The sequence below is a fragment of the Papio anubis genome, chromosome 1 (assembly GCF_008728515.1).
Source record: "Papio anubis isolate 15944 chromosome 1, Panubis1.0, whole genome shotgun sequence".
Classification (NCBI taxonomy): Eukaryota; Metazoa; Chordata; class Mammalia; order Primates; family Cercopithecidae; genus Papio; species Papio anubis.
Genome location: NC_044976.1, coordinates 146,013,159 through 146,038,844, shown reverse-complemented (window position 1 = coordinate 146,038,844; position 25,686 = coordinate 146,013,159). Strand labels below are relative to the sequence as shown.

At 34.6% G+C, this 25,686-nt stretch overlaps 1 protein-coding gene across 1 annotated transcript in view; it reads right to left on the bottom strand.

The window, feature by feature from the left end:
* Positions 1 to 25,686, bottom strand: part of USH2A (usherin) — a 790,277-nt gene that overhangs the window by 167,324 nt on the left and 597,267 nt on the right. The window contains exons 47-49 of the mRNA XM_021927201.2: positions 18,389 to 18,587; positions 13,749 to 13,917; positions 1,653 to 1,871 (exon numbers count right to left, since the gene is read on the bottom strand). Of these exons, the coding sequence (XP_021782893.2) occupies positions 1,653 to 1,871; positions 13,749 to 13,917; positions 18,389 to 18,587 (587 nt within the window). The remainder of the gene's footprint in view (positions 1 to 1,652; positions 1,872 to 13,748; positions 13,918 to 18,388; positions 18,588 to 25,686) is intronic.

The following is a 25,686-nucleotide window of genomic DNA, read 5'->3' as shown; positions in this document are numbered from 1 at the left end:
CCATAACATAAAAGTGCAAGGTGAAGCAGCAAGTGCTGTTGTAGAAACTGCTGCCTCAAGTTACCCAGGAGACTTAGGTAAGATCATTGATGAAGGTGGCTACACTAAACAACAGATCTTCATTGTAGATGAAATAGCCTTGCACTGGAAGAAGATGCCAACTAGAGCTCTCATAGGTAGAGAGAAAAAGTCAATGCCTGGTTTCAAAGTTTCAAAGGACAGGCTGACTCTCTTGTTGGGGGGCGAAAGCAGCTGGTGTCTTTAAGTGGAAGCCCATGCTCACTGACCACTGCAAAAATTCTATGGCCCTTAATAATTATGCTAAATCTATTCTGCCTGTGCTTGTAAATGGAACAAAAAGGCTGTATGATTACATATCTGTTTACAATATGGTTTACTATGTTTTTTAAGCTCATTATTGAGACCTGCTGCTCAGAAAAAATATTTCTTTTAAAATATCAATACTCACTGACAATGCATCTGGTCACTCAAGAGTTCTGATGGAAATAGACAAGAAGATTAATGTTCACATGCCTATTAACACACCATCTATTCGGCAGCCCATGGGTCAAGTAGTCATTTTGACTTTCAAGTTTTTTTATTTAAAAATATATTTTGTAAAGCTATAACTGCCATAGAGAGTAATTCCTCTGATGGATCTGGGCAAAGTAAACTGAAAACTTAGAAAGGATTCACCATTTTAGATGCAATTAAGAATATTCATGATTCACGGGAAGAAGTCAAAATATCAACATTAACAGGAGTTTAGAGGAAGTTGATTCCAACCCTCATGGATCACTGAGGGGTTTTAGACTCAAAAAGAAAAAATAACTGCAGATGTAGGGAAATAGAAGGAGAACTGGAATTAGAAGTGAAGCCTGAAGAGGTAATTGAATTACTACAATCATAAAACTAACAGATGAGGAGTTGCTTCTTAAGGAGGAGCAAAGAAAGTGGCTTCTTGAGATGGAATCTATGCCTGGTGAAGATGCTGTGAACACTGACTTCATATTTTAATTTTCTTGTCTTTAAAATCCTCACCTCCAGTAACATAAGTGTCAGGCCTCCCAAAATCTGGATCTGACTGTGTGGTATTTAGCAAGTGGAAACTAACATCTAATATCTAATATCTGAACTTCAGTTTCTTCATTTTTAAAATGTAGATAATAATAGTACCTATCATGTAAGATTATTGTGAAGATTATTTGAGGTAATAATATATAAAATATTGGTAGAGTGTCTTAGTATTCATTCAAAGATACTTATTGTTATTAATATTAGTGTTAGCTTCATACAGTAGAATAGGGAGTAAAAGAATTATGACACAATATCATTATAATAATTTTGTATACTATTTGCTAGGAAATATTCTCTTCATTCATAACCAATGCATTTATGTGTGGGATTTTTTTTTGGTGGACATGACCTTTTCAAGAGGAAAAATATTGATGTGATTTTATGAAATACATGATATACATGTAAAAATTGGGAGATTACATTGTTATGTGTTAAACAGTATGTTCCAAATTATTGCATTAGATATAACCAATGTGAGCTTTAATTACTTATTTGTTTTATTTCTAGGGCAAATTTCTCACTCTCCCTGCTTCTCCGATCCTCCATCTACTGAAAGGTAGACCTGGGTCCCCTACCTGGAAGGCGATTGTATGCCACTCCTTCTTCTCCACCGCAACACTCTAAATCGTTGCTCACAATCTGTCTGCCACAGCACTGCTGGCCATGGCCATCATGAAGCCTCCCAGCACAGCAAATCTGGTTTCCTGAGGTGGAGTACGGCATTCTGCCACAGCAGGAATCACCAATGCCAACAGAAACCCGATTGTGCTGTTCATCTGGACAGCATACTTCACCTGTCAATTTAGGACAATAATAATAATTACATCAGTTAAAAAAATATGCTATGACTCACAATTAACTTTTATCACAATCATCTTGCGGATCCCAACTGATTGACAGAATTACTAGGGAGAATATTATCATATTGGAGTTGCAAAATTTCCAAATGACTCCAAAGTTTTTGTGTATAAACACATGTGTCAGATCAGATACACACAGGGCAACTTACAAGTAAGTCTATGTTGTCTATTTCCTCACCATCAGGTCTGGTGACATGGATTATGTGGCATTATAGAAAAACATCTAGGAATACTTTTTTGTTTTGAGTAATTTTCTTTTGGAAAGTAGGGTGGATTCAAAAACCAACTACTGATACATTTATTTTGCTTATGATTATAATTTCCTAAACCAAACTATATTTGGACAACCAAACAAAAATACTCCCATTGGGAAGGTTAATTACATGAGAGGAGGTAAAAAATACTGTATTTAAGTCAGTGTACTAGTACTTCTTTGGGTTATGTCACACACTGAATTTTGCTACATTTCTCTTCACAGGACAGTCTGGGAAACTTGATATAAGAATAAAATAATCCAACAGGCGTGGTGCTTTACGCCTGTAATCCCAGCACTTTGGGAGGCCAAGGCGGGTGGATAACTTGAGGCCAGGAGTTAGAGATCAGCCTGGCCAACATGGTGAAACCCCATCTCTACTAAAAATAAAAAAAATTAGCCAGGCTTGGTGGTGCATGCCTGTAGTCCCAGCTACTCAGGAGGCTGAGGCACGAGAACTGCTTGAATCCAGGAGGCAGGAGGCAGAGCTTGCAGTGAGCTAGGATTGCTTCACTGCACTCCAGCCTGGGCATATCTAAAAAACAAAAACAAACAAACAAAAAAACAGACTTAGATAATCTTTTGCCTGGTACCTTAAGATCAAAGGACTCAAATATTCTAAATACTAAGAGTTAGCTTCTTTGTTTGTTTGGTATAAAGACAACTCTAAAAGACAGAAAATTTTGTAAATGGCTTCCCTTAAGGATACTTTCAAAAGAACTAATAAAAACTTGGTGGATCTAAAATCCAAACTTCATTTTCCCTTCTCTATCTCATGACCCCACCGTGGTTGGCTTCCCTCGTGGCCCTCCGAACCCCGACTTCCTTCTCTCTCTTGTCCTGCTCCTCCTCTTCTTCCTAGACTTTCAACAGACCTTCTCCCCTTTTCTCTACCATTCTTTCTTGAACGTATCTTTTCCCCTGGACAACATCTCTTCATTATATAAGATATGTGAGTATGAAGATCAATCTGGTGGGTCTTATGGCCTTCAAGCATGGTCCAGGTAAGATTTCTATAATCCAATTAATGACTTGTCAAGCTTTCTTAAGAAATGGCACAAATCCACTGAAGAATTTAGGACTGCCTTAGGGATTTGTAGTCCTGGACTTCCTCTTCTCAATTAGTTCACCTTTGGGTGAGCACTGGATATCCTAAAATTTGTTGAGTAAAAGCGAGATGTACTGTTTACCAAAATGATATAAAAATATGGGACAAGATTTAACTATACATAGATATATAAGGAGTATAAAAAATGGGACAATAACTCTTAGCAGCTATCCTTGAGATCTTTTCTGTCCAAATTTATTGGTCAAAAATCCATCTCACTGGATGAAATGAACAAATTACTAGAAACATACAACTTACCAAGGAAACTACAAGAAAAAAGTTAAAATCAATAGCTCTTATGAATATTGATGCAAAAATCGTCAACAGAATACTAGAAAACTGAATTCAAAAGCATATTAAAATGATTCTGCAACATGACCAAGTGGGATATATTCCTGGAATACCAGGATGGGTCAATATATGAAAATTTAATCAATGTAACACATTATATCAATAGAAAAAAGGGAAAAAAAAGAAACACATGATTATCTCAGTTGATGTAGAACAAATATTTGACAAAATTCAACCTCTTTCATTATAAATCCACTCAAGAAAATAGGAATAGATGAAAACTACCTCAACATAATCAAGAGTATATGAGAAAAACCTATACCTAATGTCATACTCAACAGTGAAAGACTGAAAACATTTCCTCTAAAATCAGAAACAAGAAAAGGATGCTACCCTTTGCCAGTTGTATTCTACATATTATTGGATATTACAGCTAGAGCAATTAGGCAAGAGAAAAAAATAAAAGGCTTCCAAATTGAAAGGGAAGAAGCAAAACTATGTGTTCTCAGAGAACATGACATCATATAGAGAAAACTCTAAAGATTCTAAAACAAAAACAAAAACAAAAACAAAAACCTGTTACAACTAATAAACAAATTCAGCACAGTATCAGGATACAAAGTCAGCATAGAAAAACCAGGCATGTTTCTATACACTAAGAATGAATAATCTGAAAATAATAGGATAATTTCATTTACAATAACATAAAAAAAATGAAATACTTAAGAATGAGCTTACCAAGAAAGTGAAAGACTGAAATACCACAAAATGTTGTTGAAAGAAATTAAAGAAGACAACCAAATGGAAGAACATCCCACGTTTATGGATTGGAAGCCTTAATATTGTTAAGATGCCAATACTGCTCGAGTGATCTACAGAATCAATTCGATCCTTATCAAAATCCCAATGCTTTTTGCAGAAACAGAAGAAACCATTATAAAATTCACATGGAATCTCAAAAAACTCTAAATAGTCAAAACAACATTGAAAAAGAACAAAGTTGGAGATCTCACACTTTCTGATTTCAAAACTTACTACAAAGTTATAGTAATCAAAAGTGTGTTACTGGCACAAAGGCAGACATATAGACCAATGCGATAGAACAGAGATCCTAAAAATGAACCCTTGCAAATATGGGCAAATGATTTTCAACATAGGTGCCAAGACCATTTAATGGGGAAAGGATCTTTTTTTTTTTTTTTTTTTTTTTTTTTTTTTTTTTTTTTTTTTTTTTTATGTTGGAAAAGTTGAATACCCACATGCCAAAGAATGATATTGAACCCTTACTTTATATCATATACCAAAACTAACTCAAAATAGATCAAAGATCTAGACATAAAAGCTAAAACTTAAAATTCTTAGAAGAAAGTAAAGGAGAAATTTCATGACATTGGCTCTGTCAATGATTTCTTGGCTATGACACTGAAAGCAGAAGCAATAAAGAAAAAAGACGAATTGGATTCATCATAATTAATATTAATAACTTTTTGGCATCAAAGAATACTATCAACCAGTGAAAAGGCAACTCATAAGAAAATATATTAAAATTATATATCTGATAAGGAAGTAGTATCCAGAATGTATAAAGAACTTCTATACCTCAAAAATATAAAACAAAGACCGTACTTTTTAAATGGGCAAATAACTTTAATAGACCTTTTTTTCAAAGAAGATATACAAATAGCCAATAAACACATGAAAATATGCTCAATATTAGTAATAAGTAGGGAAATGCAAATCAAAACCACAATGAGATACCACTTGATACTCATTAGGATAGTTATAAAAAACATAAAATAACAAGCATCAGCAAGAATATGGAGAAATTGACACACTTGTGCATTGTTGTTGGGAATATAAAATGTTAAAATGTTCCACAAAACAGTATGGCAGTTCTTAAAAAGAAAATTAAACATAGAATTACCATATGATCCAGCAATTCCACTTCTGGGTATAAACTCAAAATAATTGAAAACAGGAGATTGAACAGGAATTTGTACATTTATACATGAATGTTTATGGCAGCTTTATAAGGAAGTAGTATCTGATAAGGAAGTAGTATCCAGAATGTATAAAGTACTTCTATAACTCAAATTCCACTTCAGTTCATCTGTTGAGAAGAGATCCACTTTGTAAATGAGATACCAGCATTAAATGTGAACCTGACAGTCTCTTTCTGTAAATCCCAGGAGAAGAAGGCCTGGTCTATCATTTGGTGCTGCCACCAGCTAATTACCTGATGCCTTTGTGATCAACATGTCTGACTTTGAATGTGTCTCCGAGATCCTCTGGGGCAAAAACTGCTCAGATGTGGGATTCATACAGGATGCTAACCCCTTAAAGATGTCTATCAATCTGGCTATGCATTTCTTGAAACTGGCCCGAAATCTACTGAAAAGAACAATATTTAATAACTTGGTCCATTGTATCTACATACCTCCAGAAAGTTATCTCAGTTGGCATAATACCTCATTATCCCCTGTACCAGTGCTTATAGTTCACTGTTCACTCTATCAAAATGACAAAAGACTTGTGTACCACTTTGGACAAGATTTAAGTGTCATCGCTTTGTACAAGATTTAAGTGTCATTAACAAGATTGCACTCCCCCATTTCCCTGTAGTTCCCAACCCTAATACCATCCTACTGCCACTCCCTGAGGCAGCTGCTTAATTTATAGCAGATCTATACTTAGAATTTTTTTCATATATTTTTGCACTCCTGCTCACAGTATATTTTTTGTTTCATTTGTGACAATTACTCCCCAAGAGTTTATAACAACGCCTTCTTAATTCTCACAATTGCTTAACCATTACCTTACTGTGGTAAGCACAACATGGCCTCCCAAAGACATCCACATCCTCATCCCTGGAGCCTGTAACTATGTTATGTTACATGGCAAAGAGGAAAGAAGACAACAGATGTGATTAATTTTAATAATATGATGTGAGAAATGTTCAACTGGTCATTATTGGCCTGGAAAATGGAAGGGGTCCACAAGCCAAAGAATGTGAGCAGCCTCTGCAAGGTGGAAAAGGCAAGAAAATGGGTTCTTGCCTCCAGAAGGGAATGCAGCTCTTGTTAACTTCTTGGTTTTAGCTCAATGAGACCCATTTCAAACTTCTGATATTGAGATGTATAAGGTAAGTTTGTGTGGTTTTAAGCCACAAAGCTTCTGGTAATGAGTTATAGCAGCAATAGGAAACAAACTGAGTGATATTTAATTTCCTCTATAAGATTCAACTGTTGTACAATATGTGAATGATCATCTGTCATGCTCTCCAGATAGTCTTGAAAAACTGATTCCCTCTATTTGTCAACAGTGGTAGCACACAATCGACATAAAGTCTCTAAATGTCAATTTTGTCAGCACAAAGTGCTTTTACTAGGACTTAAATTCTAGGCTGTGACAGTTTGCAAAATGGAAAGTCCTTTGCTCCTCAAAGTTTGGAAGTTCTTCATGACTTTCCCTGGCTAGTTGCTAAAAGTCAACTTAGAGAATTGCTTGGCCTCATAGAATCAACAAGGATCCTTGGTTTCATAGGATCTCAAGGGTCACTAGATGTTTGAATCTTAGCTTTTATGAACTGGCTGTCCCTTTATATGATCTGATGAAAGTGGACACCCCTGAGTCCTTGCTCTGGAATGTTTCATTAGAAACTTTGCCATTTAAAGGGGGCCTGTTAGTCCCCTTTACTCATGTGCTCCCCAATTACTAAACATTTTTTTTTCTATTTGGATATAAAAGATTGGGCTAGCTTTGGGTATTATAACTCAGCAGCCCAATGGACATCAGAAACATTAATATCCCGCTAACATTCCTAAAGTTACTTAATGAAGGTCAAACAACTAAGACGTGAAAGAAATGGGATGTGGAGCCAGGAAGTTTGACTCCAGAACCAATATCTTATCCACTAATTACTCAGCATCAAACCACTGAAACACTACACAAAACTTATTCTTTCACAAGAATGTGATCATTAAATATTACTTGAAATAGTCATCTGACTAAGACATTTTTGCTTTCTTTCTTTTAAAAATAGGGATGTTCGTTGTAATTTTAATGGAAATATATTTGCTATCTTTCTGTTCTACCAATATATGAGAAAAATATATTAAGTCACTCATACACAGTAATCACATTATTATAAAATACACCATCTCTAAGAGCTCACCCTAAAATTTAATCATGAAAATTCCTATTTTGATTAGCTGCGTGTCTTGGCCATGTTTCTATGTCCCATTTTTCCCATGTGTAAAATGGAAATAGAATTCTAAGGCAAAGTCTTTTAAAAATATTTTATTTAAAAAATATTCTTCAGGACCATTACTTTTTTTGGGTGCACACTTCCATGAATTTTAATGAAGAGACACCACCAGGATACAAAAGAGTTTCATCACCCCCCAGAACACCCTCATGCTATCCCTGTATAGTCACATTCCCTTCTCATCCATTACCCTTGGCAACTGTCGACTTTTATCTCCAAAACTATGGCTTGTCTTGTATAGTATGTCATGTAAATGCAGTCTCACAGTTCATAGCTTTTTGAGACTGGTTTATTTCACTGGGCATGATATCTTCTTGGCACTTATCAATACTTTGTTCTTTTTTATTGCTACATAGTATTCCTTTGTTCCACAGTTTGTCCATTTACTCACTTAGGGACATTTGAATTGTTTCCAGGTTTTGCCAGTAATGATTACAGCTGCGGTAAACATTCACGTGCAGGTTTTTGTGTGAACATAAATTTGCTTTTCTCTAGGGTAAATATCCAGGAGTGGATCAAGACATACTCAGGATTTTCTCAAAATACGAATTTCTAGAATTCAGGAGACACTTGGCTTAGTCAATTATCTTTGAAAAGATCCTATAATATGGTATCTCTAAGTAAAAGGGAACTTAGTAAAAGTTTCCATGATGATGCTACCAGAGACCAATGAAGGAGCAATGAGCTTATTGTAAACAGCAAAATTACTGTATTTGTTATGTTCCTCTGGGTAAAATAACTCTGCTTGGTCTGAAATGCAGTTACCATATTTTTTGTCTTTACATTCAGAGAACATAATGTCCCTCTTTGGTAAACTTTAAGATAATGTATCCCATGGTACAGGGCAACATCAGGTAATTAAACACCACTTAGGACAATGGTGAGCTTAGAGGAAACACAGTGTACACATCTACATGGGGAAAGCCAACACTTTTTTTAAAAGCCTCTTTTGAGCATAACAAATGTTAACTGGTTTAGATATTTTAGTCATATTTTTCTGAATCCCTCAGAATCTTATTCAGTTACCGACAGAAGAAAAGACTTCAAAAAAAAAAAAAAAAAGAAAGATGTGTATTATATCAATGAGAAATAAAACTAATTTCTTTTCCTCAGAAAAGGGCTATTAGACATAAGATACAAGGATCAGTCACCTTCTCATTAACCTCTCAAAATGAATCTATTTCAGGCCAGACTGGAAAATGTTTTCTCTCTAAAAACTACCATGCAGTGTAACAGTTAATTGTTATTCTTATCAAAGAATGACCCACATTAACATTTACTTGGGGTCATTAGCATATTTATAAAAAAGGGAGAGAAATGAGCATTCTTTTCTGCTCTTTGTTATGGGGTGTTATGGAAGAAAGTTGTGAGAAAAAAATAAAGTACATATTTACCAATATTTCAGACTAATCTATAAATATCAAAATGCCTATACCCATCTTGGTCTTGAACTGGCAGACTAGTGACCAGATTTAAATCACATTTACATGCAACAGGATTTGGGACCATTGTGCTTTTTTCCCCTCAATGTAACCAGTGTTAAACTAGTTAACAAAGACCACGGGGCTGAGGACAGAGGTCACAAAATAATCTCTTCATTTAGGTACAGTGAGATTAATGATTGGAGGAAAACACTCTTTGATTATTTCATGAGATTGCTTTTTTCCTTTTCTCTTCACCAGGGTAGGCATTCTAATATTATGAAAAATGAACTACTTAAAAAAGAATCAAAATTTGGGGCATGCTCAATGGTTTGGTAGATATTAAAATGCTTTAGGTGTTCGGAAACATGTATTTATAGATACAGACAATAAATATTTTTAAAACCCTTGGTCTAAAAATTAATTATTAAAAGGCTTATATAATATCAATGACAACTTCTGAGCTTCCACGAGTTATTTCATTTTTAAGAAAAATGTTAAATTTTATTTTGAAACCTAACAAAAGTAGATTGTGCTGTCAGTTCAAAATCTGACTACTTGTGTTAGCATTGAGAAAGTCACAGGCAAGTGTCCTGAGTTAGTAGCAGTGACAGATGTAAATAAGTATTTTTCATTAGTTTTAAGGGACAGAGGATATTTTGCAGACTTTGAATAGTTGGTTGCAAATCATAACATCAAAAACTTTAATGTGATGTGGAAATGAAAACACTATTATTTAGTTCCATGATCAACTTGGTCCACTGGTGTGAAGAATGGTAGGAATTGAACAACACAAAATGTCCATCTCATCACTGTAGTTATAATTTCATAGCAATTATTTGTAAGCAAGGGCAGATATGAACCATACATGAAAACTCCCCAAATGCAACTTATTTTGAGAAAGTAAAGCATTTAACAGTATTTGATCTATTGTTGACATTGTGAGCTGTAGTATGAAGAAGTTTAACAGTTTTCTACAAAACTCTTATTTCCATACACATTTTTACTTTTTCTAACTTGGAAAATCTGGTTTACTATAACTTATTCAAGTTTGAAATATTTTTGATAGAGAAATAACAGCACTGCTATAAAAAATGTATGTTTTTTTCTATGAATTGTAAGGAAAAATAATGAGTGAAGGTTCTCTGCCTTGAGTAAACTTGAGCAGTATTTAATCAGGACACCTGAAACCACCTTTGCAAAAACTATGACGGTAAGAAAATTCTGACACTGGAAAATTATGACAGTGAAAACAATTTGACCTAACCAATTCCATCTTGCCTCTAGTCTCCAAGCTACCCTTGTCCATTCCCTGGCATAGGCCAAGATAACTATGGGAGGTGTTTAGTTTACAGTTAAACTTCGAAACAATGATGACAGTCCTTTCCTGAAACAAACTTGCTCCTTGCTTGGGGGACAGAGCACCTTTGTAAAATTAACAAATTAGCCACAAGGAACTATGGCTCAGGTGTTCATGCCACCAGAGGCCACACGATTCCTAACCTTCTCAACTGCTTCCATAGATAACGTCACGTCACTATTGTAAAACTTAAGATTAGTGTTCAAGGTATTTTTTACTCTTTATTCTGATGGACCAGCTAGCATCACCCAGACCAGTAAACTGGCTCATCTGATCCTGTAGTCCCCATCCAGGAACTAAGGGCGAGGAGACAGCTCTCACTCCCTATAATTTTATCCCCAACCAATAAGCATCCCCCATTTCCTAGCCCTATGCCTACTTCACTATCCTAAAAAAACCCTAGGTTGGGCCAGGCGTGGTGGCTCAGGCCTGTAATTCCAGCACTTTGGGAGGCCAAGGCAGGCGGATCATCTGAAGTTAGGAGTTCGAAACCACCCTGACCAACATGGAAAATGCCCGTCTCCATTAAAAATACAAAATTAGGTGTGGTGGCACATGCCTATAATCCCAGCTGCTCGGGAGGCTGAGGCAGGAGAATCGCTTGAACCTGGGAGGCGGAGGTTGCAGACAGCCGGAGATCAAACCATTGTGAGAGGTGACAACGTGGTAGCAGCCCTCATTCTTGGCGCCTTCTCGGCCTCGGCGTCCACTCTGGAGGCCTTGAGGAGCCCTTCAGCCCGCCACTCCACTGTGGGAGCCCCATTCTGCGCTGGCCGAGGCCTGAGCTGGCTCCCTCTGTTTGCCGGGAGGTGTGGAGGGAGAGGTGCGGGCGGGAACCGGGGCTGCGCACTCACTGGCCAGCGTGAGTTTCTGGCGGGCGCGGGCTCGGCGGGCGGCACTATGAGAGGCGGCCAGCACTGCCAGCCCCCGGGCAGTGAGGGGCTTAGCACCCAGGCCCTTTCCACACTGTGGAAGCTTTGTTCTTTCAGTCTTCGCAATAAATCTTGCTGCTGCTCACTCTTTTGGTTCGCACCGCCTTTATGAGCTGTAACACTCACCGCCAAGGTCTGCGGCTTCACTCCTCAGGTCAGTGAGACCACGAACCGACCCAGAGGAATGGACAACTCCGGACGGGAGGAACGAACAACTCCGCATGGGAGGAAGGAAAAACTCCAGATGAGTCACCTAGCTGTAACACCGCGAGGGTCCGCAGTTTCATTCTTGAAGTCAGTGAGACCAAGAACCCACCAAATCCGGACACAATTGCACTCTGGCCTGGGCAACAAGAGTGAAACTCCGCCTCAAAACAAACAAAAAGCAAAAAAACAAAAACTAAAAAACTCTAGGGTTTCTTTCTTTCTTTCTTTCTTTCTTTTTTTAAGACATAGTCTTACTCTGTTGCTCAGGCTGGAGTGCATTGGCACAATGCAACCTCTGCCTCCCAGATTCAAGTGATTCTCCTGCCTCAGCCTCCCAAGTAGCTGGGATTACAGGCACCTGCCACCAGGCCCAGCTAATTTTTTGTATTTTTTTTTACAAGAGATGGGGTTTTGCCATGTTGGCCAGGCTGATCTTGATCTCCCGACTTCAGGTGATCACCCGCCTTGGCCTCCTGAAGTGCTGGAATTACAGGTGTAAGTAAGCCACTGTGCCCAGACAAACCTTAGGTTTTGAATTTTCTGGGAGACTGTTTTGAGTAGAAGCTCCTATCCTGCTTAGCTGGCTCTGCATTTATTAAGCTCTTTCTCTATTGTAGTACCACTGTTTTGGTAAATTGGCTCTATCTGTGCAATGGGCAAGATGAACCCATCGGGTGATGACACACCTTCTATATTTGCTCCAGTATTTTGCAAAAAAAGACACTGGGTTAGACAGTGTCTCATTTCACATGGCCTTGGATATAGTTATACTGAACATAAGGTACATGAACCAGATGTTGGGCATAAATTTCACCCTAAACTAGATATCTCAAAGCATTCAGCTTTCCTACAGCCTCCAATAAACTTAGCTTTCTTGTCTTTCTCCTATATCCATTTCTTGCTCTTTAAAGAAGATATTAGTATCAAACTTAGGTAGTAGGAAAAAATTTGTATTCTCAATTACTTTTGTATTCTCAATTACTTTTGCAGGATAAATTGTAATCGACAGTGGTAGTAATGAAGAAGTTTAGAAGTCTTAAATAGTCCTTTTTAAAAAATTGTCAACACATGTTGATACTTTTTGGTTAAAGAGTCAGTAAAGTACTCAAAAGAGCATAGATTTAGAAAAGACATACCTATATTCACATTTTAGTTCTTTCACTTCTATTCACTTCTGCGAATCTGGATATGTTATTGATCCTCTCTAAAATAGTTTCCTTACTTGTAAACTGCAGAGAAAATACCAATTTCCTAGAGTTGTGAAGATTCTATAACGTATCCCTATGTAAAGCCTTTAATACAGAGCCTGCGAGAGACTTGGTACTTTAAAAATGCCGGTTGTTATTAGCATCATTCCCAATTATATTCACTAGGCATTGCTTTATGTAGTTGAAATTTGGGGCAAAATGGTTAGCTAAGTTGGCTAATACTAAAAAGGGAGGAAGGAAAAAAATCCAGTTTGCCACCCTTTGCAGCATTCTTCCTTCCCTTGCCTGACTTATAATGACGAGAGAATACTGCCAGTGGTCTAGAATTCTTAGACAAATGAAATTTGCAGTTACAATCTCTCCAGGAACAATGCATGTGTAGTTCAGATTAGAAATGGAGGAAGTGGAGAACAGCTTCATGGAGTGGAACAGTCAGCAATTCATAGACTTAATAGTGAAAATATATAGTCATGTTAATTAAAAAAAACCACAAGATAAAAGGAGTTAACCAGATCTCCAGATTTATTTCTTTATGTAGTAGGTATTGTAAATTCCTTCTGTTCTCTCGTTTTCTAATGTTTAGCCTTGCTTATATTTGAACAAGGCAGAAGGAAGAAATAATATTTAGAGCAGGCTATTGGCTATGTGTTTGTGGTTCAATTTTTGTTGAGGGAGAGGTGTTTGAAATAGTTCACTGACATGAACAACGTGTTTATGTTTTCAGGTTCCCAAAGTTTTTGAGTACACCTGGAAATAATCCTCACCTGGTAGAATTCTAGCGTAATACCCAGAGCAGCACTGATGGTTTGGTTGTGCCTCCTGTATTCGGCCACCACAACAAACTCCGGTAGAATTCAGAACAAACGGGATATACTTTTCTTCACAACAGAGGTGTCCAGGCTTGGGGTTATAGAGCACTCCGTTACAACAAACCTGAAAGTTTGAAATCAGTTTTAAAGAAATATCAGTTTAGTTAACAGTATTATGTCACTCTATCTCATGTAATATAATTGTTTTCTTATACAGCATAGGAGATCTGAGACCATATTACTCATATTTCATTGGTTTAAAAATGTATTTTTGAGGATCGTTCAAATTTTTTAACTGTTATTTGATAGAATGCAGTTTTTTTGAAGTCTTCAACCACGTTTTGTGCTCTTTTACAATACTCTAAATATGAATTGTCTTTTGAATGTCAGTGTTTCTGAGATAAAGATGTTCAGAATTGTAAATAAACAATTTCCTTCATATATATATATATATTTTTTTAAATGATTGTTTAATTTTAAAAACACCACATCCATGGATATTGTCTTTTATTGATCCTTTTTCAAAATAAATTGTGTTTTTTCTTGTAATTTATATGATCACTCATTGATGAACCCAATCTTCAGACAAGGCAATAACAACAGAGTCCAATATTTACATGTATATGTGTATATATACATATCTCACAAGACACTACCTTTAAAAAAGGATATCTATATGGAAATTAATTTTGAAAAGCCCCTTTAACTCTGTTTTCTTTAGGAACTGTGAAAAAAAAATTATGTGCTTGAACAATCAAATAATTATTTGCATACTCACTTGAGGTCTGAGAGACTGACACACTGTATATACAACAAATCAAACAATGAATACTTGCTAAAACATAGCATCAGAACCCATACTTGGCATAAGTTACATTAATTGGCTAGACATTTCCTGTGGTAGGCAAAAGCAACCACTATGAGGCATCTCCCATTTTTCTTTTTCCTCATTGCTACCTTCAAAGTGTATCAACATTTGAACCAATTCAACAAAGAACAGTAAAATGTAGAAGCTCTAAGTCTTCAACAAAGCCACTAGTCTAGTATTTCATTAATTTTCTAAAAATTATCTAAAAGCAAAGAAATTCAACTCTTAAATTCAAAGTCTACCACTGTGGTCCTCAGGCAGCCTTGCTAACTCAACTGTAATGAATTTCTTTCTTTGGGTTTAGTTACTGGCAATAAGGATTCAAAATTTTTCTAATTGCAAGGATAAATTAAGTGACAGCTCTCTTTGCTGCCATATTCTGTGTGAAAAGTAAATTTCAGAATCTTCTGTGTGAAAAGTAAATTTCAAAATCATGTCCCATTTTAAGAGTTAAGCAAGGAATATTCTCTATGTTTTATTTGGGATTTGTGAATGATGGTAAAGGTAAAACAGCACGCACCTCCCTCTTGTTTTACAACGGTGGCCTAAAATCTTGCCATTTGTTTTTTCATCTTAAAACATTTATTGAAGTCCCATTCACATAGAGTTAGTTTCTGGACAAAAACATATCCAATATTTCAGCAAGTTTATCCAGTACTTATCACTTTCTTTTGAAATTATTCCTCAAATATTTACTTAGTGATGGGCCATTAGAACTGGTTCACTTCTATGTTTTCATTATCAGTGCTTTCTTGGGCTCCTTCAGCCAAGTAAAACACATGCCTTTCTTCTAAGCCACCCTGGTTCAGATCATTGACGGGTCCCAAAGGAGACTTTTTCAAGTGATTATTTCTCTTAGGAGTTCTCTCCATAAACAGAAAATTTCCTAATCAAATTCAGTTTTTGAATTGTCGATATATATAATATATATAAGTTTCGATATATATAAGATATATTTCAGTTTTGATATATATAAGATATATATCTTTTATTATATAAAATTTCATAATAAAAATAAATATATTAAATATGTTTAATAAATATAAATATATGTATTAAAATATATACATTTTTTATTATATAAAATTTTAATAATGCCTTAAACAAAGTCTTATTTTTATTGTTGGGATTAAAGAGGCAACACAAATATTGCAGCGAAAGACAATAGAGGAAGTCAATTAAATTAAACAAAATTGTGAATTTCATTTGGGGCTAGGTATTAACATATATTTCCTAGCATGAAAGATTGGAGAGAAGTAGGAAAGAGATGTTTATCGTAGGTCTAAAGGTGAGTGAGTTCTCACGAGATCTGATGGTTTAAAACTGTGTGGCAGGTCTCCCCTTCGCTCTCTCTCCCTCCTGCCATCACATGAAGAAGGTCCTTGCCTCTCCTTCACCTTCCACCATGATTAAAAGTTTCCTGAGGCCTCCCAGTCATGCTTCCTGTTAAGTCTGCAGAACTGTGAGTCAAACCTCTTATCTTCATAAATTACCCAGTCTCAGGTAATTCTTTTAGCACTGTGAAAACGTACTTATACACCTGGAAACATGTTAGAAATGCAAATTTTCACAGCCAAATCTAAACCTACTGAATTAGAATCTCTGGGACTAGAGCTATGAGATCCTAGGTTTTAACAATCCCCCAAGTCTTATGTCAACTGGGATTTGTGAACCATGGCTGTAATTTTATGGTAAGGCTTGTTTAAGTATTTTGGGAAACATTGATGTTTACAGTGATTTAGCCAAAAAACCTTTAAACCGTCAATAAAAGTCTCTTTTCTACTTCTCTTCAATATTTCATGCTAGGAAATGTGTATTAGTACTTAGCCCCAAACTGAAATTTACAATTTTTTCTTGAAATTTAACTGACATCCTTTATTCTCTTTTACTGCAATACCTGTGTTGCCTCTTTAATCCCAACAATAAAAATAAGACTTTGTTTAAGGCATCACTAAATAGTGTGTCTCATTTTATTGTAATAATGTGTGACATTTGCATTACATTATAAGAATAACCAAATGTGATGTTTCTTTTCAAGACTATGAGGTTAGATTGGCACACACCTGTTTTCTAAAGGCTAACTTTTGTTTCCCTATTCTTCAATTTACATTTATTTTCTATAAAAGGTGACCTGTATGATTTTTTTTTGTAGAGTAGATTTGTCTTAATCATTTTTAAATGATTTAAAATTAAACTAACCAGTTCTTTGTCATTCATTGAATTTAGGAATGTTACACCAACCAGTCACTTATTTGGTAGAAAGCTTCATTAAATTTTTTCAAATGTTACAAAAAGCAGTTTCTGAAATCACAACATAAAGAAAGGTAGAAGTAATTTTATGAATAATTTAGCTTAAACATAGGTAAATATTATTTTGTTAATACTTTATTAATATTTTTTTTTCATCCTATTACTTTTTCTTCACCCTATCACAGGTATACTTTAATTTAATATGGACATTTTAAGAACATCTACCTTTTGATCTTTTACAATAAACTTAAATTGAAACATTATCTTTACTAGTTTTACTTTACTTAGCTTTGATTTTACCACTAAAGTTACAGGGTTGAAACTTATCAAATCCATTATACAAGCCTAAACTATGGTGACAGTTTCTGGCCAGAATCAGTTTTTACTTTGATGAAACACATTGTTTTCTGCACTCCACAAACTTTAAGTCATTCATTTATATGCCTATAAACTATTCTCTCTTTGTGCACTTCTTAACGGATAATAAGTATTAAAATAATAAAAGCAAAGAAAAAAATTGAGAAGTGAATTCTGTATTTTGCCAACATTTTCCCAAGTTTTTGTAAATGGAGGATATGTTTAATGGGCAAATTTATTTTAGTATTTTTCTTCTCAGAAATCCCAAATTTAATTTTATACAAATATGTCCATCAGATGTGTGTATTTAAATATGTGCATACTTAATGGCATAAAATGATGTCAAACTTAGGCATAATGATAATTTTAGAGTGTAAGTATCAAAAAATGCATAGTTAGTAAGTGCTGGCTTTATGCATTTCTTAGATGATAACTACTGCTAAAATTGTGTCAGCCGTAATAATTTGTATTTTGATCCATATTGCTTCAGTAACTCACTTTCTTAATTACTGTGTTCTTTTGCAGTAAATCTTATACATTTAGTAGTAGCTTTAGCCATTGAATGTGTGATGCTGTTGTTGACAAATAAGGACATTATTTCATTATATAAAATTCTACCTTCAAACTAAGGATTTTGTGTTGTTTGTCAATAAAAGTCGTTTACAAACTCCTCTGTCTGGCTGTATTATTGACCTGATTTCTAAACAGCATCTAATATGAACATTAATCTGCAAATGGCTATCATGCGAAAATATTTCTGACAAATCATAAAATGTCCTCCTCACAGTTACTCATCAGTGCCATATAAACAAACATGTATTTGTAGCTGAAAACATCTGTTGTAAAGAAAATTTTAAGTCACTCAATCAAATGCAAATTTGGGATGTACCCTATTGTAATAAGTTTTTATTTCTCGTGAAGATAATAAAAAATGCGAAGGCTAAAAGTGCTCATGGGGGTGATAACAATTTTTGTAAGCATCTTTTCTTTTCCTTGGAGTCTTCTTCATAGAGTAGTGGAAATATTGATCATAATACACCATGGTGTGAGAAGCTAATAATTTCACTTGGAGTCTTGAGTGACAAAAACATGGTTCACTGATTAGTTTGAAAAGACTTACCTTAGCTTCAGGAGAATAGCAAATGTGTCCACAGATATATTCAGGTTTTTGACACCTCACTGCCTTGCAGAGCTCATCACTCTGGTCCTGCACTACCTTCTGAGTTTTAGGGCATGGATACCATGTTTTCCATAGGAGATCATATCCAAGAATGATGCCATTCGGCTTCCGTGGAGGCATCCAATCAATTTGAAGAGATCTGCAACAGGTAGAATAATCAATACTTCTGAAAAGACACTGCTTAACATTGATGTTATCAGTCTTAAGTAAAAAGTGGCAGCAATAGATATATATATAATTATATGTGTTTATATATGAAATCATATAATATATTTTAAAATCAAAATTATGTTAGCTTTTGGAAGAATAACACATGGCATGAGGTGGTTTATCACTTTAAGTTTCAAAGACAAGAAGCAAATATCACTATGGCTATACAGAAAAATCACAGCATTTTGTTTGGTAAGCAAAGATAAGACATATATGACTTGGTAAATGAGGTGACAATTAGAACATGTGGCAACTTAATGTCTACTTCTAACCAGCTTCTCCTTTGCCTTACCTTACCTAGGAGTTGTGATGTGAACCATAACTGCTCAAAGATGCCACGGGAACACCATGATGGGATTCCTATGGAGGTTCCTACGAAATTTTAGCTTTCTTGAAACAGCTGCCACCTTCTCCTTTCCTCTTTCTTTCTGCTAAACATGATGTCTACAACTTCAGCAATCATCTTTCAGTTATTTGAGAAAGGCCACAAGAATCACAAATATGTCGCCATTATATTTGGCATTGCTGAACCAATGCCAACAACTATCCACAGTGAACTCTTGAACAAAATAAATTTGAACTGTGCAGATCCACTTACAGGTAGATTTTCTTCCACCTCTGCCACCTATGAGACAGCAAGGCCAACCCTTCCTCTTTCTTCTCCTACTTAGCTTACTCAATATAATGATAATGAGGATGAAGACTTTTATGATGATCCACTTCCACTTAATTAATAGTAAATATATTTTCTCTTCCTTATGATTTTCTTAATGACATTTTCCTTTCTTTAGCTTACTTATGGTAGGAATATAGTATAAATATATATATACAAACTATGTTTTAATTAGTGTTTTATGTTATCAGTAAGGCTTCTGGTCAACAGTAGGCTATTAGTAGTTAAATTTTGGGACAGTCAAAAGTTACATGCAGATTTTTGACTGTGTGGGGATCAGCAGTCCTAACTCCTGTATCATTCAAGAGTCAACTACATATCTAGAGCTATTTACTTAAGTATATTTTGTCAGGTGTGCTTTGTTACTTGTAGCCAAAATAAATGCCCAAATTGAGAAATTTTATAGTCATTAACTTATTTAAAATATACTTTGCTTAATTTTTTTACTCACCTAAATAGATTCTTTTTTTTCAATAACTCTTTAACTAACATGGTCAGACATGTTTTTTTGGTTAAAAATATAGAACTTAAAGATTCCCATAAGAAATATGTTTACATTATCATGTTCTTAAAGGAAGTGTTTGATTTTTAAAAAATTGAGTGATAATTTCAATTTAAACCCAAGTAGAAAGTTTTTATGAGAGGCAGGGTTTGGTATACAATGAAGGTATAACATCTGATCAAAACTTTACTGCATTTTCAATGATCTATTAATATTTCATTTGCTGTAGCAAATGAGGTCATAACAAAAAGCTGTTCAGAGAGGAGACAACCCTGAATAAAATGATTTAGTCTTAGGTTAATGCTATAGAACTTAAATTCTGCACTTAGGTCTACTTGCCAGAAAAATACTGCCTAGACCACACATCTATGCTATCTTTAGTATCTGCTTAATAATCTCTATAAGAAGACAGTAGTTAACGTTTTTAATTAAGCCCCAGAGATTTGAACATGACATATTCTTGCAGTGTAGCACAGCAAAGAAAACCTTTTTGTGAAACACAAGGTAAATATAAATATTATAATGATTTTTGTTCTCATTGTTTTCAGAAAAACGAGTGAAACTCTGACATTCAAGATTAGTTATTTTTTTATGATTCTAGAATTTCTAGCCGTAAAAATTAACTAATCACAAATATCGGTAGGGTACATTTTACATATAAAGCATTAGCGTTTCCATATATACTTTGGAATAAAACAAGCACATACAAACTTTGTCCTTCTATTTCAAAAGTTAAACAATAAAAATCTCACACCTTATGTTGGATGCCTTCTTGCTACTGTGTAAAATAACATTTCAACGATACCTTTCATTTTAAGGCAAAATATGTCTTTGCAGGCCAAATAACTGGACCCTATCAGAATTCCAAGTGACATCACATATTAGGAATTCAGTTAAGCCCAAACATTTATGTTAAAAAGCAGCAGTCAAGATAAACCTCAACATTTTAATAGACTGCTAAAAAAAGGAAAATTATTATTTCAGTTTCGTGGGGGTACAAACATAACATATTCAGTAATAAAACTCTGTAGATAGAAATTAATGTCACCTATGAGAGAACAGTTTCATGGGTGACTTGTATAGCCACATCTATTATTCTAAAATCTTTATCCAACTTTCAAAATTAATTCCACATTCTGCAGATACCTCTTTTGCATTCTCTGCATAATCAACTACAGAAAAGATTACATTTAAGTGACATTCAAGAGTTTGACTTATCCACAAAAGCTCATGAACTAGTAAAGTCTAGAAAATACCATGTAGAACACATTCCATGCCATTATAACTTCTCTTTCTTGTGCAGCGTAACTGTTCAGTGAGACTGCCTGTATTTTCAGCGAGAACATGAACAGTTTGCTTTTGAGGATTTAATCAAGTACAAGAAGGAAAATGATTAAGAAGAGTAGTGGGTTTAACATCTGTACATCTCTCATTAAAGACAACTGGAGAGACAATGAAAACTCCTTTGGTGGCTGATCTGAAACTGAAAGGCATCCTTGAGAAATATGCATCGTTATTAACGGGATTAATAGTTTCATTGCTTTGATGTTTAAGAGCAAAATAGAAGGAACATTCTTCAATCCCAGGAATAAATATTAAATATTGGAGAAAAAGAGCTGAAGATATTTTTGGGCACTCATGTATAAACATAAACAGATTGCAAATATTTGAATGAATGTGTTTTTTGGTAAATTTGCTCATGAAATAGCTGTTATAGTTTTCTTAGATTTTAAAGCAATAGGGACTGAAATTTAAAATACCTTAATATAACTTCTGATAAAAGTCACCATGTCTACACACATTTTTTTCTCTCTCAAATCTTTGGGTTACATTTTCTCATATTTTCTTGTTCCTTCATACACACACACACACACACACAGACACACACACACACAACATTGTGCATTATACATTGAAAGTCTCTAGCTTGAATTATCTTCCTCTGAAAGTAACAGGCTGTACTAGCAGTCAGTTAAATTACAGGTGGATTACAATCTTGGGGAAGCCTGGAGTTTAAAAAAATATTTTTTAATCAATACATAATAGATGTACATATTTCAGGGTACATGTGAGAATTAATACATTCATATAATTTGTAAAGAGCAAATCAGTGGAATTGGCATATCCATCACCTTAAATATTTGTCTTTTCTTTATGCTAACAACATTTAAATTATTCCTTTCTAGCTATTGTGAAATGTGTAAAATATATTGTAAACTATAAATCACCTTACTGATCTATCAAATACTAGGTCTTATCTCTTCATTGAAACTGTAAATTTATATCCATTAATGAATCTATTCTTCATCCCCCTCTCCCCACAACCCTTTCAGGCCTCCAGTAATCACCAATCTACTCTTTACCTTCATAAGATTCACTTTTTTATCTCCCACATATGAAAGAGAACATGCAATGTTTGTCTTTCCATGCCTGACTTATTTCACTTAACATAATGACCTCCAGTTCCATCTATGTTGCTGTAAATAATAGGAGTTTAGTCTTTTTTTATGGCTGAATAAGAGTCCACTGTGTATATATACCACACTTTCTTTATCCATTCATTCATGGTGGGCACTTAGGTTGATTTCATATTTTGGTTATTGTGAATAGCGCTGCAATAAACATGAGAGCATAGGTGTCTTTTCAATATATTGTTTTTCTTTCTTTTGGATATACACCCAGTAGTGAATTGCTGCATTATACAGTAGTTCTATTTTTAGTTTCATGAGGAATCCCCATACAATATTCTATAGTGGCTGTACAAATTTACATTCCCACGGACAGTGTAGATAGAGTTCCCCTTTCTCCACATCTTCACCAGCATCCATTATTTCCTGCTTTTTTATTTTATCAAAGCCATTTTATCTGGGTTGACATAATCATCATGGTTTTGAGTTGCAATTCTCTGATGATTAGTGATGTTGAACATTTTTTTCATATACCTGTTGGCCATTTGTATGTCTTCTGAATAAGCAATAGGCAATAGAAATGCCTATTCAGATCTTCTGCCAATTTTTAATCAGATGTTTTGTTTTGTTTTGTTTGCTATTGAGTTGTTTAAGCTATTTATATATCCCAGTTATTAATTCATTGTCAGATAGATAGTTTGCAAATATTTTCTCCCATTCTATGGCATGTCTATTCACTTTGTTGATTGTTTCCTTTATTGTGCAGAAGCTTTTTAGCTTGATGTAATCCCACTTTTCTGTTTTTGCTTCTCTTGCCAGTGTTTTTGAGATTTTACACAAATGTCTTTGTCTAGGTCATGTATGGGAATATCTCCCTAATGTTTTCTTCTATTAGTTTTACAGTTTCAAGTCTTAGACTTATGTCTTTAATCCATTTTGAGTTGATTCTTGAATGTGGTAAGAGATAGGGGTCTAGTTTCATTCTTCTGCTTATGGATATCTAGTTTTCCCAGCACCATTTATTAAAAAGACTGTTTCTTCATGGCAAGTTCTTGGTGCCTTTGTTAAAAATGAGTTGTCTGTAAATGCATGGATTTATATCTGGGTTCTCTGTTCTATTCAACTGGTTTATGTGTGTGTTTTTATGCCAATACCATGCTGATTTCATTTCTTTAGGTTTGTGCTATATTTTGAAGTAAGGTAGTGTAATGCCTCCAGCTTTGTCTTTTTTTACTCAGATTGCTTCAGCTATTCTTGGTGTTTTGTGGTTCCAGATACATTTTAGAAATCTTTTTCTATTTCTGTGAAGAATGTAATTGGTCTTTTGATAGGTACTACATTGAATCTGTAAATTACTTTGGGTAAAATTGTCATTTTAACAATATTAATTCTTCTAATCCAAGAGCATGGAATAGCTTTCCATTTATTTGTATCTTATTCAATTTCTTTCATTAGTATTTTATAGTTTTACTTGTACAGATATTTGACTCCTATAGTTAAATTGATTCCTAGGTATTTTATATTCTTTGTAGTTATTGTTAATGGGACTGCTTTCTTGATTTCTTTTCAGATTGCTTGCTGTTGGTATATATAACTGCTCGATTTTTGTATGTTGAGTTTGTATTCTGCAACTTTACTAAATTTGTTCATCCATTCTAACAGGTTTTTGATAGAGTCTTTAGGTTTTCTAATTATAAGAGGATGTCATCTGAGAACAAGGCTAATTTGACTTATCCCTTTCCAATTTGGATGCCCTCTATTTCTTCTCTTGACTAATTGCCTCACCAGGATTTCCAGTATTGTGTTGAGTAAAAGTGGAAGTGAGCATCCTTGTCTTGTTCCAGTTCTTAGAGGAAAGGCTTTCATTTTTTCCCAGTTCAGTACAATGTTAGCCATGGGTTTGTCATATATGGCTTTTATTTTGAGGTATGCACCTTCTATATCCAGTTTCTTGAGGGATTTTGTAATAAAGCCATGCTGAATTTTATCAAATGCTTTTTCAGCATCTATTGAAATGATCATATGGTCATTGTACTTGGTTCTGTTCATGTGATGTATCATGTTTATTGAGTTGCATATTTTGAACCATTCTTATACCTGGAATGAATCCCACTTGATCATAATAAATAACTTTTTAATGTGATGTTGAATTCTATTTGCTAGTATCATGTTGAGGATTTCTGCATCTATGCTCATCAGTGAAATTAGACTGTAGTTTTCTATTTTTTGTTGTGTCCTTGTTTGGTTTTGATATCAGGGCAATGCTGGCCACATAGAATGGGTTTGAAAGTATTCCTTCCCCCCGTTTTTTTTTTTTTTGAATAGTTTGAATAAAATTAATATTAGTTCTTCTTTAAATATTGATAGAATTCATCAGTGAAGTCATTATGTTCTGAGCTTTCCTCTGATGGGAGAATTTTTATCATGGCTTTAATCTCGTTACTCATTACTGGTTCATTGAGTTTCTCTATTTCTTCACGGTTCAATCTTGGTACATTGTATTTGTCCAGGAATTAATTAATCCATTTATTCTAGAATATGCATATATATATGTGTGTGTGTGTGTGTGTGTGTGTGTGTGTGTGTGTGTTTGTAGTTGTTTATAATACTTTCTAATGATTTGTTGTATTTCTGAGCTCTCAGCTGTTATATCTCCTTTTTTGCTTCTGATTTCCTTTTTTGGGGGGACTTCTGTCTTTTTCTTATTTAATCTAGCTAAAGGTTTGTCCACTTTGTTTCTCTTTCCAAGAAACTAACTTTTATCATTTAATTGATTTTCTGTATTTTTTAGTCTCAATTTCATTTACTTCTGCTTTGATCTTTATTATTTATTTCCTCCTACTAATTTTAGGTTTGGTTTGTTCTTGTTTTTCTAATTCCCTGAGGTTCATCATTAAGATGTTTATTTGAAGTCTTTCTACTTTTTTGATGTAGGTGTTTATTGATATGAACTCCCTGCTTCATAGTGTCTTTGCTTTATTCCATAGATTTTGGCATGTTGTATTGCCATTTTCATTTTTTTGAGAAATATTAAAGTTTTCTCTACTTCTTCATTGACCCATTGGTCATTCAGGAGCATGTTGTCTAATTTCCATGTGTTTGTGTATTCTCCAAGTTTCGTCTCTTGTTATTGATTTCTAGTTTATCCCATTGTAGTCAGAAAAGATATTTGATATAATTTCTACTTTTTTGAACTTACTGAGTTTTGTGACATAAGACATGATCTATTTTGGAAAATATTCCACTTACCGATAAAAAAATGTATATTCTGCAGCAGTTGTGTGAAATGTTCTGTAAGCGTCAGACCTATTTGGTCTAGTGTGTAGTTTAACTTTGATGTTTCCTTGTTGAATTTTTGTCTGGATGAATTGTACATTACTGAGAGTGAGGTGTTGAATTTCCTGACTATTTTTGTATTGCAGTCTATCTTTCCTTTAGATATATT